Source organism: Aricia agestis, chromosome 6 (assembly GCF_905147365.1).
Source record: "Aricia agestis chromosome 6, ilAriAges1.1, whole genome shotgun sequence".
Taxonomy (NCBI): Eukaryota; Metazoa; Arthropoda; class Insecta; order Lepidoptera; family Lycaenidae; genus Aricia; species Aricia agestis.
In genome coordinates this window covers 6,221,744-6,237,713 of record NC_056411.1, presented here as the reverse complement: position 1 = coordinate 6,237,713, position 15,970 = coordinate 6,221,744, and the positions used below count along the sequence as shown (strand labels likewise).

General features: G+C 35.9%; 1 protein-coding gene across 1 annotated transcript in view; it reads right to left on the bottom strand.

The window, feature by feature from the left end:
- The window catches only part of LOC121728437 (Down syndrome cell adhesion molecule-like protein Dscam2), a 90,787-nt gene that overhangs the window by 11,850 nt on the left and 62,967 nt on the right, over window positions 1-15,970 (bottom strand). The window contains exons 5-20 of the mRNA XM_042116632.1: window positions 12,743-12,779; window positions 10,757-10,824; window positions 9,826-9,911; window positions 8,255-8,346; window positions 6,765-6,919; window positions 6,251-6,341; window positions 5,453-5,689; window positions 5,034-5,202; window positions 4,755-4,890; window positions 4,399-4,518; window positions 3,948-4,124; window positions 3,450-3,594; window positions 2,747-2,895; window positions 2,233-2,398; window positions 1,004-1,143; window positions 320-472 (exon numbers count right to left, since the gene is read on the bottom strand). Of these exons, the coding sequence (XP_041972566.1) occupies window positions 320-472; window positions 1,004-1,143; window positions 2,233-2,398; window positions 2,747-2,895; window positions 3,450-3,594; window positions 3,948-4,124; window positions 4,399-4,518; window positions 4,755-4,890; window positions 5,034-5,202; window positions 5,453-5,689; window positions 6,251-6,341; window positions 6,765-6,919; window positions 8,255-8,346; window positions 9,826-9,911; window positions 10,757-10,824; window positions 12,743-12,779 (2,121 nt within the window). The remainder of the gene's footprint in view (window positions 1-319; window positions 473-1,003; window positions 1,144-2,232; window positions 2,399-2,746; window positions 2,896-3,449; window positions 3,595-3,947; window positions 4,125-4,398; window positions 4,519-4,754; window positions 4,891-5,033; window positions 5,203-5,452; window positions 5,690-6,250; window positions 6,342-6,764; window positions 6,920-8,254; window positions 8,347-9,825; window positions 9,912-10,756; window positions 10,825-12,742; window positions 12,780-15,970) is intronic.

Here is a 15,970-nt window from a genome sequence, read left to right as displayed (position 1 = left end):
GGTAAGCACTCAAGCTTATACGCCGATGTTCCAGTAAATCGTCTAAGTATATATTGTGGTTCTAAGGAGCTACGTAATTGTATAGACACAACCTTATGTTTCATTTTTCTATTAAATTGTCAAAGTATCTACCTAGGTTATAAAAATACGTGGTACTATCAGAGAAGTTGATTCATAGGCAGATGGGAGACTTACGTAATCTTGTCGCGTTATGTCGAAACCAGCCGACAGATCACGGTTAGTATTGAATTGACATAGCCCGTTCAAATAACGTAGGTCCGTCAACTGCCTATGAGTCAATTTATTCGATAATACAAACCTGACTCCCCACTGATAAGTGGTACCGCCTTCACATGGTACCCCTGTAGGGGACCGTTATGGCTCTCTTTGGATGGTGGAATCCATGATACCAGTAACTCGCCCGGGTTGTCCGTCTGTTGGACTTGTACCCCTAGGGGACTGGCCGAAGGTGCTGGAAAAACATGTTATAAAGGTTTTATAGATAGCAGTTGACTCATCTCTGGCTGGTCTGGCTCTGGCTGAAGTATTGTGATAGGGTCGATCATTTTTTTCCCATGTGTATTTCAAAGTAAGTTTTTTGCACTCCACTCTGAGGAAACGTAGGCTGAGTAGTAAGATGCAGGCTAGTGCGGATTTGCGTTTACTAACTACACTACACAAGCACTTCTCCTCGAAGCATTCTCTAAAATTATTTAAATATCACGTGGAGCACAAGTTACGTATTACAGGAATTTGGATCGAAATCTAGTGTTAGAAAACCCGTCTTATTTGTTTTCGAACTAGTTTCATTTTACAACTGATTTGAAATTTAATTTCTACACAATACAGGTGCATCTTATTAGGTAGAAGTACTGTATAATAACCCTGTATAATAAATATTATTATTGTAATACACATTGTAACGGTCCTTGCCGCAAATAAATTATTCTCATTATTATTCTAATTTTTATCCAATATAGCTTTATTTATCATTTTTATATACCTTCTTGTAGCGTAGAGAAGTGTACAGGCTGTGTATACGGGCTGAGGTCCACCAGGTTGCCGGCTGCCACTCGTACTCGGTAGTCTAACGCCGGCTGTAAGTCCCGCAGCTCGACGCTCTGACGAATGTCGTTGGTTTGACTGGAATCAGAGAATATAAATGAGGAATGTTATTTTAACCGTTGAATGAATGAAGTTAGAAATGTTATTATTTTAACTATTGAATAAATTAAGAAAAATGAAGCTTATACAGGGCGCAAGCTTCTGAGCTGAACATAGATAATAATTATTATTCTCTTTCGGCTGCACTCATTATTTACCGAAGACTTTGACATACAGTCCATAAATAACTCTACCTAAGTATAATCACTAAAATAATTGCGACCGCGAAAGGCAGACGCTGGGATTATTTTTCAATTAATGAAAAAAAAAGTAAAAAGGCGTGAAAGAAGATACGAATACATTTCATGAGCTATAAGCATCTCTGATCGGTAGATATTGGGCAACACATTATCTCTCTTTTTTTTTTTTTTTTTTATGAAATAAGGGGGCAAACGAGCAAACGGGTCACCTGATGGAAAGCAACTTCCGTCGCCCATGGACACTCGCAGCATGAGAAGAGCTGCAGGTGCGTTGCCGGCCTTCTAAGGGGTAATAGGGGAGGGTAGGGAAGGGAATAGGGGAGGGTACGGAAGGGAATAGGGGTGGGTACGGAAGGGAATAGGGGAGGGTACGGAAAGAAATAGGGGAGGGTAGGGAAAGGAAAAGGGTAGGGGATTGGGCCTCCGGTAAACTCACTTACTCGGCGAAACACAGCGGAAGCGCTGTTTCACGCCGGTTTTCTGTGAGGACGTGGTATCTCTCCGGTCGAGCCGGCCCATTCGTGCCGAAGCATGGCTCTCTCTAATTATAGTAAAGGTCTAGACTCCACCTAGTTTTAAATTGTTACTAGCTGACCTGGCAACGTTGTTTTTCCATATAAATTATATGGAAAAACAACAAGTCATTTGGTCATGTCAATTCAATGTCAATCGTGATCTGTCGGCTGGGTTTGATGTAACGCGACTAAAATTACGTAGGTCCCCCATCTGCCTCGGAATCAACTTCTCTGATAGTACATATAAAAAATTCATTAAAATCGGTTGAGCTGTTTTGGACGAGTCCGCGCACAAACACTATGGTCTGGACACGAGAATTTAAATATTAGATAATAAATATAACATTATTTACCGCGTTACATTGACAAGTTTGGCGGAGTCCCACAGGGCGTAGTGGTTGTTGGAGTACTGTATGGAGTAGTACTGCACTTGCGAGACGAAAGTGTCGCGCCAAGATAGCTTCGCTGTGGAGCTGGTGACGGAGTCCACTTGTAAGTCCACAGGTGGGACGGGGGGTTCTGGAAATATTTAAATAATCTTTAAAATACTTTCATGGTTTATAAATACGAAAGTCATCAAAAGGACATTTTTGCGATATTCAATGTCAGGGGTTTTGGTAGCTTGTTGGCCCTCAAATATATTTTTTTTATTTTATTTTATTTATTAAACAAACTTATCTACTATTACAGGATAACCCAATACAGAAGATATTTATAGGAACTTATGATTTTCGGAATTCTGAAATTCTTTGCAGGTGAAATGCTATAAAATCTCCGTTCAACTTTACTCAATTTTCATGTTAGTTCTGTTTATTTTCGCACCTTCTACGTTTTTTGACATAGTTTTAAAACGTAAGAAGTACTTACCTAGTATATTCAAAAATACGTTGTAAGTAGACACTCCAAAAGGATTGCTAGCTCGGCATTCGTACGTTCCCCTGTCTCTACTTTCTGCATGTTTTATGCTCAGAGTGCTCTGCAAACCTAGCGGGCTTGCGGTTTCTGATAGTGTCACTCTGAAATTAAAAAGTAATATGAAGGTTATTTGCCATCTGTTACAAGACAACCGTATTCCTAGATCCATGACCATCCAGAGTTGAACCTTCATAAGTCCCTGAAGTAAGAGGGTGCTAAATAGTTACGTTGCTATTGAACAGATGGCGCTATTTCAATCCCAAATCACAAGTCTACTCAAAAAGAAAAGAAACTTCTACATTTGTATTTTCATTCTTTAAAAGCTGACTTCCAGCAAATAACTAATGCTGCTGTTCATAATAAATTATTAAGCTTTAAAATATATTGCAGCTAATATAAATAATATAAATGTTAAGGTATGAGTCAACATCATTATAACACGTAATAATTGCCAATTTACCATCGAAGAAATTGGTTCATAGGCAGTTGACGGTCCTACATCATTTGGTTGAATTATGTCCACTTCAACAAAATTATGTCAAAAAATAATGTAAGTCGTCATCCGTCAGCTGGGTTTGACATAAAGTGACCAAATTACTTAGGTCCGCCATCTGCCTAGGAATCAACTTTTATGATAGTACATTTCTGAATTTACCTGGCTGATGACATTTCAACGGGTTTTCCATCTAGACTCCACTTGATCCTGATGGGGCTGTCCCCCAGCGGCTGACACGTGATGGTGACGGTGTGACCCATCTTCGTCGTGATGTTCGTCCCCACTGACTCGAAATGGACTGGCTCTGTAAAGTGACGTTATTGGAGTTGAAAGAATGAACATAATAATAATATGACTTTGTTGACGTAACATTTATTTTATTTTTAAGGTCCCATTATGTTTTGGAGTTACACCTTGTGTAGGCTGTATGGTAACTATCAACAAATCCTTTGATTATATACTTAAGTGTGTCTATGAAACGACGCACGTTTTGAGTAGTTTCGGAATATTATGATATGCCGGAAGTGCTATTTAGCCTGAGCTTCTCCGAAACTTAAAATATTAGTAAACGTACGAAATTTTGGAAGCCACAACTTAAATAATTACTTAAAAACCCAAGATTTTACGACCACAGCAAGTGAAATAATATAGACTTACTATTAACACTAATCCACAAGTTCTTATGTAAAGGATCTCCGAAGCCGTTGTTGACATGGCACGCGTACTCCCCTTCATCAGCCAATGATACCACTTCAAGTGACAAAGATCCATTTGGATAGCTAGAGACGCCACCACCAGCTAAATCTAAGATGGGCCTCCATATTCCTAATGACGCTGAAATAGAATGCTTATTATGATAACTGAAATAATTTAATAAATAAATAAATAAAGCAGATAATTTTAATAAAACATACGGTACTGAAATATCGTTAAATTTTGGGTGTTGTTTATTAGGAAATTTATTTCTACTTTCTAATACTAACTTAACCTAACTTAAATTATTCAGAGCAGGATTTTAAAGGCAACAGAGACTGAAAACAAACAATCATCGATTTTTGTATTTTCTGAATTTTCTTATATTACACTAATTTTGAGTACCGTAACTTACTATCTCTCTTCATCCAATGTATCTGAGGAACAGGATAGCCGTTTGCATTGCAGTCCACAATTCCTCTTTGTCCTAACAAAAGTGATGCATTCGTTGGCTCTTCAACCCATTTCGGTGCAACTAGAAGGGAAAAGAGTTCTCGTAAACGTAAAAATAGATTTGAGTTCTTTTACATATACAAATGGTAAGTTTTATTTCGGTTAATTTTGTACTTAGCATCAGTATGAATATAACTGAAATCAGTAACAGTTGCTTCTCAAGTTATATTTTCCTACTCTAGTGTTAATTTTTTACGCTATATTATAACGTGAACGTTGCTGCTATACATATTCTGTTTCTATAGATAAGATACTAACCGTTTATGTATAAGTCAGTAGTTTGGTTCACTTTTCCGACGTGGTTCGTTGCTATGCACGTATACCTACCGCAGTGCTCCAATGACACTCGCTTTATAATCAACACGCTGAATAATTCTGAACTTCGCTCTGTAATCTGCGAAAATACAATTAATATCAGTTACAGAACTTTATTAACAATATCTTTATCCATCTGAGACTGAATTTTGTATTTTATCTTTAAATGTTTTCATAGTGTTTTTAAATTGTTTATCAACGGTTCGAAAACGGTAATAATACCTTTAAACTAGCTGGAATCTTCATTCCGTCTTTTAACCACGAGAAGAATATCGGAGGGTCCCCACTTATAATGTTACAGGTTATTTGCACGATCTGTCCTTCTTTGAGACCAGATCCAACTCTAAGTTCATCTAGTTCTGGTGCTTCTACAACTTGGATTTCAAATGACCTAGAAATTGCAACAATTCATATAAAAAATTGGTTAGTTGTACCTTTTTTTATTTTTCTTATTTCCTATAACAGATAAACTCCCAATTATCTTTTCATCTTTGTGATTCGTTACTTTCAAGGTAAAACTCATACTTATATTTGTAATTACTCAATCATGGCTAATTTAGTTGCTCTTTAGCCCATATTTTGGCCTACCAATCTTCTGAGATATATATTTTAATATTTTATTTTGATGATCTTCTAGATACCTCCTAGCCATTTCTCCGGATGGACTGTACACTATACAAGTGTAAGTATCACCATTCTCTTCCTTGAGTACTCTATGTAAACTTAAAACTCCGTCTTCATTGCCCTCTAAGACTTGTCGTTTTCTTCGTCTTTTTCTTGTGTTTATGTGTTTTATCGTGTATGTTCTCTTGTATCGCATGTGCTGCGGTAAAATTGAAGTCACTAGTTTCTTCCCTTTATGTTCCCATTCTAGTTTACTGAAAATGTCGACTTTTATAAAAATGTGAAATAATATAATTTATAGCGTTACTGATAATAATATTATGGTCTACGAATAATAAATAGTTTTTGTTATTCGTAGATTATGGTACTACCTAAAGGTATGACCGTTAATACATTAATGTTACAAAATTATTTGCAGAACAACAGGAGTGCCAAAAGTATTAAAATTATAGTATAGTATAGTGAAAAATTAAATTACAGTAAAGTTTAGAAATAAAATATTTCATCCTTCTTCGATAGTAGGTTAAAGAAGCTGCAATAATATAAAACGTATTTTGCGATCGCCATCTACAATTACTGTAAGAACTTCCATGCTTTCATAGTGGTTTGAACCTAGAGATCCCTGCTGAGATGGAACATGTACTACAATAAAATGTTCTTCACCACTTGCTTATAGATGGCATTACAATTGCAAGTAAGGTCTCAAAGCAAACTACTAGATAGTTTCATTATCAGCATCTCATTTTATCTCTTATTTTATTCAAAATATGTAATAAACTTTATGGTGTGGTAAAATAATAATATAAGTATTTTACCTGATAGGATAGCCATAATATGGACATCGTAATTTGAGGCCTTCCCCACTCAAAACTTTTATCGGTGGTAAAGTTCTTATGTACGGTGGTCCTAAAAATTATTTTAGAATTAAAATTAAACAAAATATCAATTTTTGATAAGTAATTTTATGCGGAGTTATATTGGTGGTTGGTCATAATATTATTTCTGGTCGATAAAAAAGTTGTCTTTGTTAGCGAGGCAAAAATTACAAAATGTAAGTATTTGAAAATACACTATCAAAAGATATAAATTAACTACCAGTATCCACCTTTTCATTCAATTTCCCATAATATGAATGACACCAAAAAGATAATTTCAACTGCTTCATCAAATTATTTCAACTCCTTCATCAAATTACTCACTTGGCGCAGTCGGTAGGATCCTATTTGGCTTTTCATAAATTCAGTTGTAACGATAAATTAGAAGAATTAAGCAGGCCGCTTGAAATGTAGATTGGTTTAGCCGAATATGCTTATTTTAATTCAAAGTTACCGTAAATGTTAATTCTCGCTGAATATTTAACGTTGGAGTCCCCCTCGTAGGCTATGCAGGAGTATAGACCTCCGTCCTCCACTCTCGGCCTGGATATGTTCAGTTGGGATACCACCCCGATGCCTATTGGAGACATCACCTGTCCTAAGATGTACCTAAAATTATATTATTCAACTATGTAGTAACTAGGTAAAATTTTGCAATAGGTAGATTTTTAGAAAACAAGGGCTGGTGAGATTAAATAGTACGTGAAATTCTAGTACTTGTAAAATCTTGTACAGATCATGACTTAAAAAATTTGCCTTTTTTTCATATTATTTTGTAGTACAGGATTATTAACTATAAAGCAAACGTTTTATTTATTTATTTACAGTATTTTATCACTGTCCAATATGCTAGCAAATTGGCACTACAACCACAGTGTATCATCTTTATTAGCCAGACGGATAAAATAATATATTATTGTAGTCATAATAATAAATATAATTTCAACCCCATTTTTGTCACTATACAAAACCAATATCGAGTATCGGAAAATTGAGCAATAAATAACGATAATTTTCGCAAAAACGTAATGGCGGCTGAAATTATGAGTGTAATAAATTATTGTAAAACAATACGGTTCATCAGATATGTAATTAAACACATTATTTATTAGCATAATGTATAATTACCATACTTAACATTGCAAATCAAATCGTTGAAATATTATCAAACTAATTCAAATATTCGAATTCGAATCAAACTAATTCATATATTCAAATATTTAAACAAATTCAAACAGATTCAAATATTCGGAGAGATGTTTATAATAATTGTGTCAAAATTCATAATCGCTAATCGTATACAAGTAGCCAATAACTTGTTTAGAGCTTTGTGTAGACTCACTCTTAGACTACTACTCTAACAATTTTATATTATAATTCATAACTATCTACTCGTAGGTGGTGCGAATTTTTGCTACCGTGTTTTTGATGTTGTTTAAAGTTGTTTTTGTCTCTTTCACCTTTAAAAATTCGCAAAACTAAAACAATTACCGATTGATAATTATAGTAGAAACGAAAGAAACAAAAATTCAAATGTAATGTTACTTTATGACAATGGCTGTATTACGGCTCATTTTCTACCGACATTGGTCCAGTTAGCGACCCATGATGGGCCATGCCACAGCTGTTTTGTAGTGGCGTAAGGCAAAATGAGCCCATATCATAAAGTCGCCTGCCGCGTTGATGGGAAAGGAACATTAAGGCTTCAGTCTCGAAATCAGCGCCCAGCGGGGCAGGAGCGAGCGGCGTAGCGGCGCGGCGGCGGCGCGTTCCAATGTTTAGATTTATATGGATAAGCCGACTAGTGACGAGCGGCTCGTGGCGTACTAGACGGCTTATCAATGTAAATCTATACATTAGAACGCGCCACTCCCACGCCGCCGCCGCTTCCGCCCCGCTGCCCGCTGATTTCGAGACTGAAGCCTAATTGCACTCAGTACTCACCTAGAATCAGTGTTAGAAGTTAACACTACTCCGTCTCTCTCCCATATGAATCGCGGTGGCCGGTCTGCGGTGGCGGTGCACTGCAGGCTTATCTGCAACAGTATTAGTTGGTTATCACTCATATTGTCACGTGTATTGGGAGAGCTAAACAATGCATTCGTTAAACTTTTGTCGGTGTTAGAGCTATCGCACACTACGACTTTTTGCCGCGCGATTATTTGAATTGCAGTCGGTCGGTAAAATAATCGCAGTGCAAAAATTCGTAGTGCGCGAGATAATAAATAAGGGAGGCGTCTAACCCAAAATTTTCGATTTTATAATTCATTTTTATACTTGAAAATAAGCCCCGAATTGTTTCATTTTCTAAAATTAGCTACTACATTATATTTCCAAGAATACGATCTGAGCAAAAACACGATATCTTAAAATTTTCTCGATAGAAAAAAATCACAAAGATGCATCTAATTTTCACGAATTTTTCATTTATTGCCATAACCGTGCATTGAACTAAGTTTATATTTTAACACGTTGTATGAATTTCTATCATTGAGAAACCGACTTAGCGGATTTTTATAATGTTGTATATTTATCGAGTTATTGAGAAAAAACTAATTTGGCGATGAATCCGCGTCGTGCTTTTTCACCTGGCATATGAAAGACGGGCGTGAGTGTGAAGAGAGAAGGACGATGTTTGATTTTTTGGGTTAGTCGCCCTCTTAAGTTTAAAGGACATATTAAGACATAATATTAACTAAGCTTCTATAGTCAGGGAGATGAGGCAGATTTTGGTACTAGTCTAGAAGAGATGTGAAAAATTGTCGTAGTGTAGTTTATTCATTGTTTTAAAAAGTCTTAAAAAGACACAGACTATAATAAAATTGGAATATCTTAAATATCTCATATAATCATATGTGTAGCTGATCTGGTTTCAATCAAACCAGTCACCGTTTTCAAAAACTGCGAAGGAACTGGAAAGCATTACTTTACGAACATAAGAAGATATTATACACATCGACATACGCTAGTGGTATTAACCCTTTTCAAGACGATCTTCAGGGGCTTTAGAATACCATTAGTTACAATTACGTCGTAATTATGAAATATAGGTTAGAACTGACAAAATTTTCACACCCCTGTCTTGTAACATAAGCCAGTATGGTAAAGGTGAGATCACACTAGGCGATACTATGTATGCTGCTGAGTGCTGACGATATATTATCAGGGCCACAAAATATACTACATAATAATTATGGAATCGTATGAGCTAAGCTGCACTATGCGGTGGCGGAGCTACGTGACACAAAACGTTAGGCTGGATTTATAAGGGTCCGCCCGAACGCGCAGTTTAGCGGTTACGCGGCGAGATTACAAGCAAATGTATGTAAATGAAGCGCTGCTATATAAATAAATCGTTACACAGTAGCGGCCAAAACCCTCGGACGCATAATATAAATCCAGCGGTGCTATGGAGCGTAAAGTATGGCCTCGCGTCGAGACTTTGGAAGCGACGCGACGCCGCAGTGGAGACTGCAGCGTAGTGTCGCCTAGTGCGGTCTCGCCTTAATACTCACGTCTTCGCCTGGCGAAATAAGTTTCTCGTTAAAATGTTGTGTTATCATTATGTTACCGGATACCAAACTCCTCTTGGGTCTGCCATCTGAAATAATAATTACTTTCATATTACGCTAAAACAAACGTTTGAAGTTTATTCCCTACACAATTAGATACAAGTTACAAGAGCAGCAGTACTTAGTTAAAAAATAATCAATGTTTTAGGTATAATAATATTATGGACTTGTAAAAACTTTATCTGTTCCCGATCTCTCGCTAGTCGAGTTGGTCATCTCACATCAACTGTTCCACTGGGTTGAGAGTGTAAAAGAATAGAGAGAAGGAAGTCTTATAGTACTCTTACATACTGCGCACATACTTGGACAATACAAAATGTACCGCAGTGAAATAACTGGCCTGTCACCGAAACCGGTGTTGGAAGCATTATTTTAGTTACGTACAAAATTTTACACCAGGGCAAAACAGCTACCTAATAGCTACCCACGGGATGCATTTTTGATGAAGTGACAAACATACTTAAAAACTATTTATATAAGCCTTTATAATAGTGAACGCCTCCGTGGTCTAGTGGTATAGAGCGCGGCTCTTGACTCGGAGGTCGTGGGTTCGATTCCCGCGTTGGAAACATGTTATTTCCAAGTTTGGTTAGGACAATGCAGGCTGATCACCTGATTGTCTGACAAGTAAGATGATCCATGCGTCGGATGGGCAAGTAAAAAGTCGGTCCTGCGCCTGATCTCTCGCCAGTCGTGTCGGTTGTCCGTCCCACTGGTTTATGAGAGTAAAGGAATAGAGAGTGCTCTTGTGTACTGCGCACACACTTGGGCACTATAAAATTACTCCTGCGTAGCTGGTCTGGTTTCAATGAAATCGGCCACCGTCACCGAAGCCGGTGTGGGAGCTATTATTATAATAGTTAAATTCACTTACTTGTTTTAATTAATTCGATAAAGCTCTCTAAATCACTTCTGGTAGTTGTGTACTTATAATTATTTGAGCTGTAACGAAAACAATGGAAGGTTAATTGAAATACACCAACATAATACAGTAACGCAGCTGTTACTAGGCTGATAATAATTTGATTGTGGTTTTTCATGGTACCTTTAATTTTGGTAGCGTAAATATTGTACCTAATAATATCTAAATATTATAAGCCATAACATTATCTATTATGAATTTAATAGTGTTTCATGATAATAATAATTATTATTCTTGACTTTTATTCTAATATTATAACTACAATATGACGCATTTTAAGCATAAAAATTATCATTTGACCAAAATATTATAAGAGGAGTGAAACCTTTTTTTGTTTGTTAAAATGTCTACAACGACAACCAACTGTTGTGCAACTGTTTTGAATGCTCATTTTCAGAGATGCAAGACCTATTTAATCTATTACTCACATGAAGTAACTTAATTGGCAGTCTTCCCTTATTTTTTTTCATAGTAGGCATATCACTAATAGAATTTTCTTAATTATGACCTTTTAAAGGTAATATGCCAATAATTGGGTTATTTACCATAGATAATATAACAGCAATCAATAGCAATCCATAGATGACATAACTATCGGGCAAACACATGCACCTCCTGCTATAAATTCAAATTGAGAACATTAATGCACGACCACGGCTGACCCGGGCGTCGTGGTAATTTCATTAATCTCTCTTTAATTTATGTACAGTTAACCGCTAACTAAATGTATAGTTTGGTCGCAAAACAGAGTTTCAAGTGGTTTCATTGTACATTTTTATTCGCGAGTCTAGTATTATACAGAATGTAGTATAGTATAATACAATAATACATTAATTTATACAACCTGTATATGAGTATGCTACTAGACGATGCCCGTTCATTTACGTTTTTTAATCGCACAGGAACCATTTGATTTATGTTTTACGGATGTCAACTATCTTATTGCATCCATTCGACGGTTATGGTCTGGTCAGTTAATTCCATCAATCATGACCTTCGTGTAATGGATGCCTATGTCCTGTCCGTCATGTGTGTATCGTCATACAGAATTTTATCGTCAAAATTAGTAACAAACGGCTACTTTTTCGGATGTATGATATTATTAAGAATTACTTTACGTAATTCGTTACCAAATTAATCATAAATTTCAAAATTATTTCTGTACGATAAAAAAAAATAGTTTTTTCTTTTTACATTATTTTTTTCAGTGAAAAATTATGAGCACTAAGGCCGTTTACAGGAAAACTGCTTTATGCGCAGCCTGCAAGTTATTTCAAAGGGATCTTTTCCGGATCGCATTTCTATAATATTATGATGATCTATCAGACTCTACTTCACAGATGTTTATTCTCAGTAACCGGTAAAAAATAACGTACTCAAATATTTTTTAATCAAAGGAAGTTTCTTGGAAGAAATAGAAAAGATACGACTATGTACTTAATATTAAAAGTGTTCAACTTTGTACTAGTGTGTTTTTGATCATGGAAAGACATACTTTTCATGATTAAAAAATAGAAAACATATTAAAATATGTTTCTTTAACAGTTTCATGAAGATATATCAATCAGCATTATATTACTTTTTACTATATTTGTATGTAATTTTAGAAATCTGGAGAGTGCTATAAACAATTAGAATCAAAATGTTTTAAATAAGGTTCGAGACTCCTGTCCAAAGCGCAATGTTTGTCACATGCATTCGCGTTATGCGCAGATAATTTCGGCTGAAATTTGCATAATCTGATGTACAGTAATTTGTATTCAGCACAAAATACAGCATGTAGCTTTAACTATGAATTGGCTAGTAATTACGCCAGTTGGCTGAATTCCAAGCCCCATCGCTAAATTGTTATTCACGAACTCCGCCAATCGGTAAGGCGTTGTAAACATTTTTAATGAAATATTAATGAGCGTTGAATCGCTTCTCGCAGATACAAACCTTAGTTCTAACGTGTATTTGTCCAACGAATGTGTACCTGTAATAAATAAAAAGATGTTAGACAATTAAAAATGTTATCTTATATATAAAATTCTCGTGTCATAATGTTAGTCACCGTACTCCTCCGAAACGGCTTTACTGATTTTTAATAAATTTTATATGCATATTCAGTGGGTCTGAGAATCGGCTACTGGGTAATTATTATATTGATAAGTACATTTGTTTAATAAATAATAGTAAATTATTACAATTCGAGACTGACGGCGACCATTGTTTGTGCGACGGGATAGCAATGGACGTTGCCATGGTGACATACTTATTTATTCACTTCAATAAAATAATACGGGTGAAATACTGTATATGGCAAAGAAACGTTTGCCGAGACAGCTAGTTTCTTTATAATATTATGTAATAATAATATGAAAAAAGTTGTGTTAGAAAAAAGATATAGGTAGATACAGAAGAGCTGAACCGATGTGGCTGTTAATTAATGAAGAGCTTGGAACCACGATCAGGAAATATTAAGATACTTTTTACCCCATTCCCGTGGAATGAGACATAAAACGTGTTTGTTTAGATTTCTATTATGAATCGTCAAAAATGCATACTGCATAGTGATGACTATAAAGCGACCAGTTTAAGCGCAACCTTCGTAGCATACTAAATGTATGCTACAAGAGTCACGCTTTAAGTGGTAGATAGTAGTATTTTATGTAATATTTTCTTTCAATGCATTTTAGTGCCGTATAGTCCAAAACAACTTCAGGCAAATTATTTCTAGACCGTACTAAATTGCGGAAATTCTAGCTTCCAAAATCGTCGTCCGAATAAAACAAGTTGCTAACTTCACAACAGTGGTTTTCTTCGGTGTGAAGTTGGAACGTATAATTTTGCAACTGGCGGGAGGCGGCGCTAAATTCACAGTGGGTGTAAATGTGTTTAACTAGTTACAAATAAGTTTGGGTCGCTTTATTGTGTATTGACTATTCTATTTAGCTAGTGCTAAATACCAGTTCTCTATGTTTATTACTATAAAGGTACAATTTGGAAGCCAGCTACATGAAGCGGAGCAAACGACGTGTCGTGTCGACACTACTTGGTTTCTATGTATTTCTTTAAATAAGTGTCACTAGCAATCAGAATCAGAATTCTGAATACGAAAAACGAATTCAGAAAACGTGCGTATGCCGTCAGCCTAGTCACATTTATATTGTGTTGCCGATGTCCTATGACTTTGAACAAGGATGACGTGCCATGAGCCTATGACACTCATTTACACAGCATATAATATACAATATAATATTGTAATAACTAATAGCCTGTAATCTTGTTACATGTTGCAGGCGCCAACTCAAATCAGTTAACCAGTAACCAAGTTACTAGGTGAATAGATCATTTTGTATAGAAATCATGTCCTACTTATTCTATTTATCACATTTTTAATACAGTAGGCGGATAAATTTTCATCAGACACTAAAGTCTTCAGGGATTCAGTGATTTCGATTTGCACAATAAATAATATTACTTATGTTTTTCTTTTTTAAAGCATGTCACAATTTAGGCCAAAACATAAAATTAAATGAGGCAGATACATTTAGGAAACTTTTAATTAATTTACTTATATATACCTTTGTTACCTTACCTATATTGCTCATTGGTAAGATGCGAAAACCAAATATTTCCTTAATATTTCATTTAACGAAATAAATACGAGCAAAAAAGCAAGAGTTACCAACTTTATCTTGAACTAAAGGATTTCAAAAAAGTTCATTCATGTAAATCCAATGAAAACTGTACTCTGAAGCCTCAAAATAGAGCTCAAACTCGATCGGCGTCAAAGGTCCGTATTACTGAAATCGGTAAACGGGCAACTTTGCGGACCGCGGAGTTTGAAAGTTTTGAGTGCATTGCCGAGTTAGGCTCTGGGCACTCTACAACTAAACCGCTCGGAAATTGCACTAGGACTTCGTTTGATAGCGTTTTTCAAAAGTTGAAGCTCCGCAGTTTCATTCATTTAAAAATTATTCCTCATTTCGCCTTTGATGAAGCGACCTTTTTTGAAGCCGGATTTTTAACTTTGTCATTACTTTTCTTTGGGTGCAACGACTTCTGCATTTTAGTTAATTTCAATCTGAGCTAGGTAGCTCAGGTAGCCAAAGAAATATCAGTTGTAGTAAGGTTACTACAACTAGGGTTGCCAGATGTCCGGTATTTAAGCGTACAGTCCGGTATTTTCGAGGCCTGTCCGGTAAAAAATAAACGGTCATACCGGCCAGAACAATGTCCGGTATTTTGAGGAAAGTCGGTGTTACTGGTACCTAGTTTTAGGTGATTTAATTTTTTTAGAAGCTTCAACCTATATTTTGTTAAGTAAGTAAGGTTTAAATAGTATTGTATGGGGACCACAATTTGATGACCGCAATAATAATATAAAAACTTATTTTTGCGACCTACCATACAACACCACTTTTAGGCATTTAGGCCTTTTTTAAAATTCCGATTGACGTCCGATTCTGATAGCAGACTAAAGAAAATACTTTCGAAAGACGAGCATTGCTCGTCGTTTGGGAACGCGCTATGGCACGCGAAATACATACACATTCGGTATCTATCTTGCTCTATGTCTGTGTGCGTAGCGCATTCTTGGCTAGTAAATACGAGTAGTGTCTTTGCAACTCTATATTTTCAAAACATAGCGCTGCGATGCTTTGCAGTGTTAACTGACATAATATTATTATTATGACATACGAACCTGTTGCAATAATTATAATAATTGGTCGCTGTTAATCATTTGTGTACCCACAATTTTTTTTCTTGAGTTATGAATGCAGTCTTGTTAGTGAGTCATTAGAACATGACTGCATTTATATAACCCGTTAATTCCCAAGCGGCAGCCGGCTGCCGCATAACATTAATTAAAATCTAGTGTGTGAGGTGTTAAGAGGGCGACTAACGCAAAAAAATCAAATATCGTCCTTCTCTCTTCACACTCACGCCCGTCTTTCATATGCCAGGTGAAAAAGGACGACGCAGATTCATCGCCGAATTAGTTTTTTCTCAGTAACTCGATAAATATACAACATTTTAAAAATCCGCTTTGTCAGTTCCTCAATGTTAGAATTTTATACAATGTTTAAAAATATTAACTTAGTTTAATGCTCAGTTGCTAGGTCGGATCCTCGGAAATATAATGTGGTAAAATATAATGTAGTGTTTAGAAAATAAAAC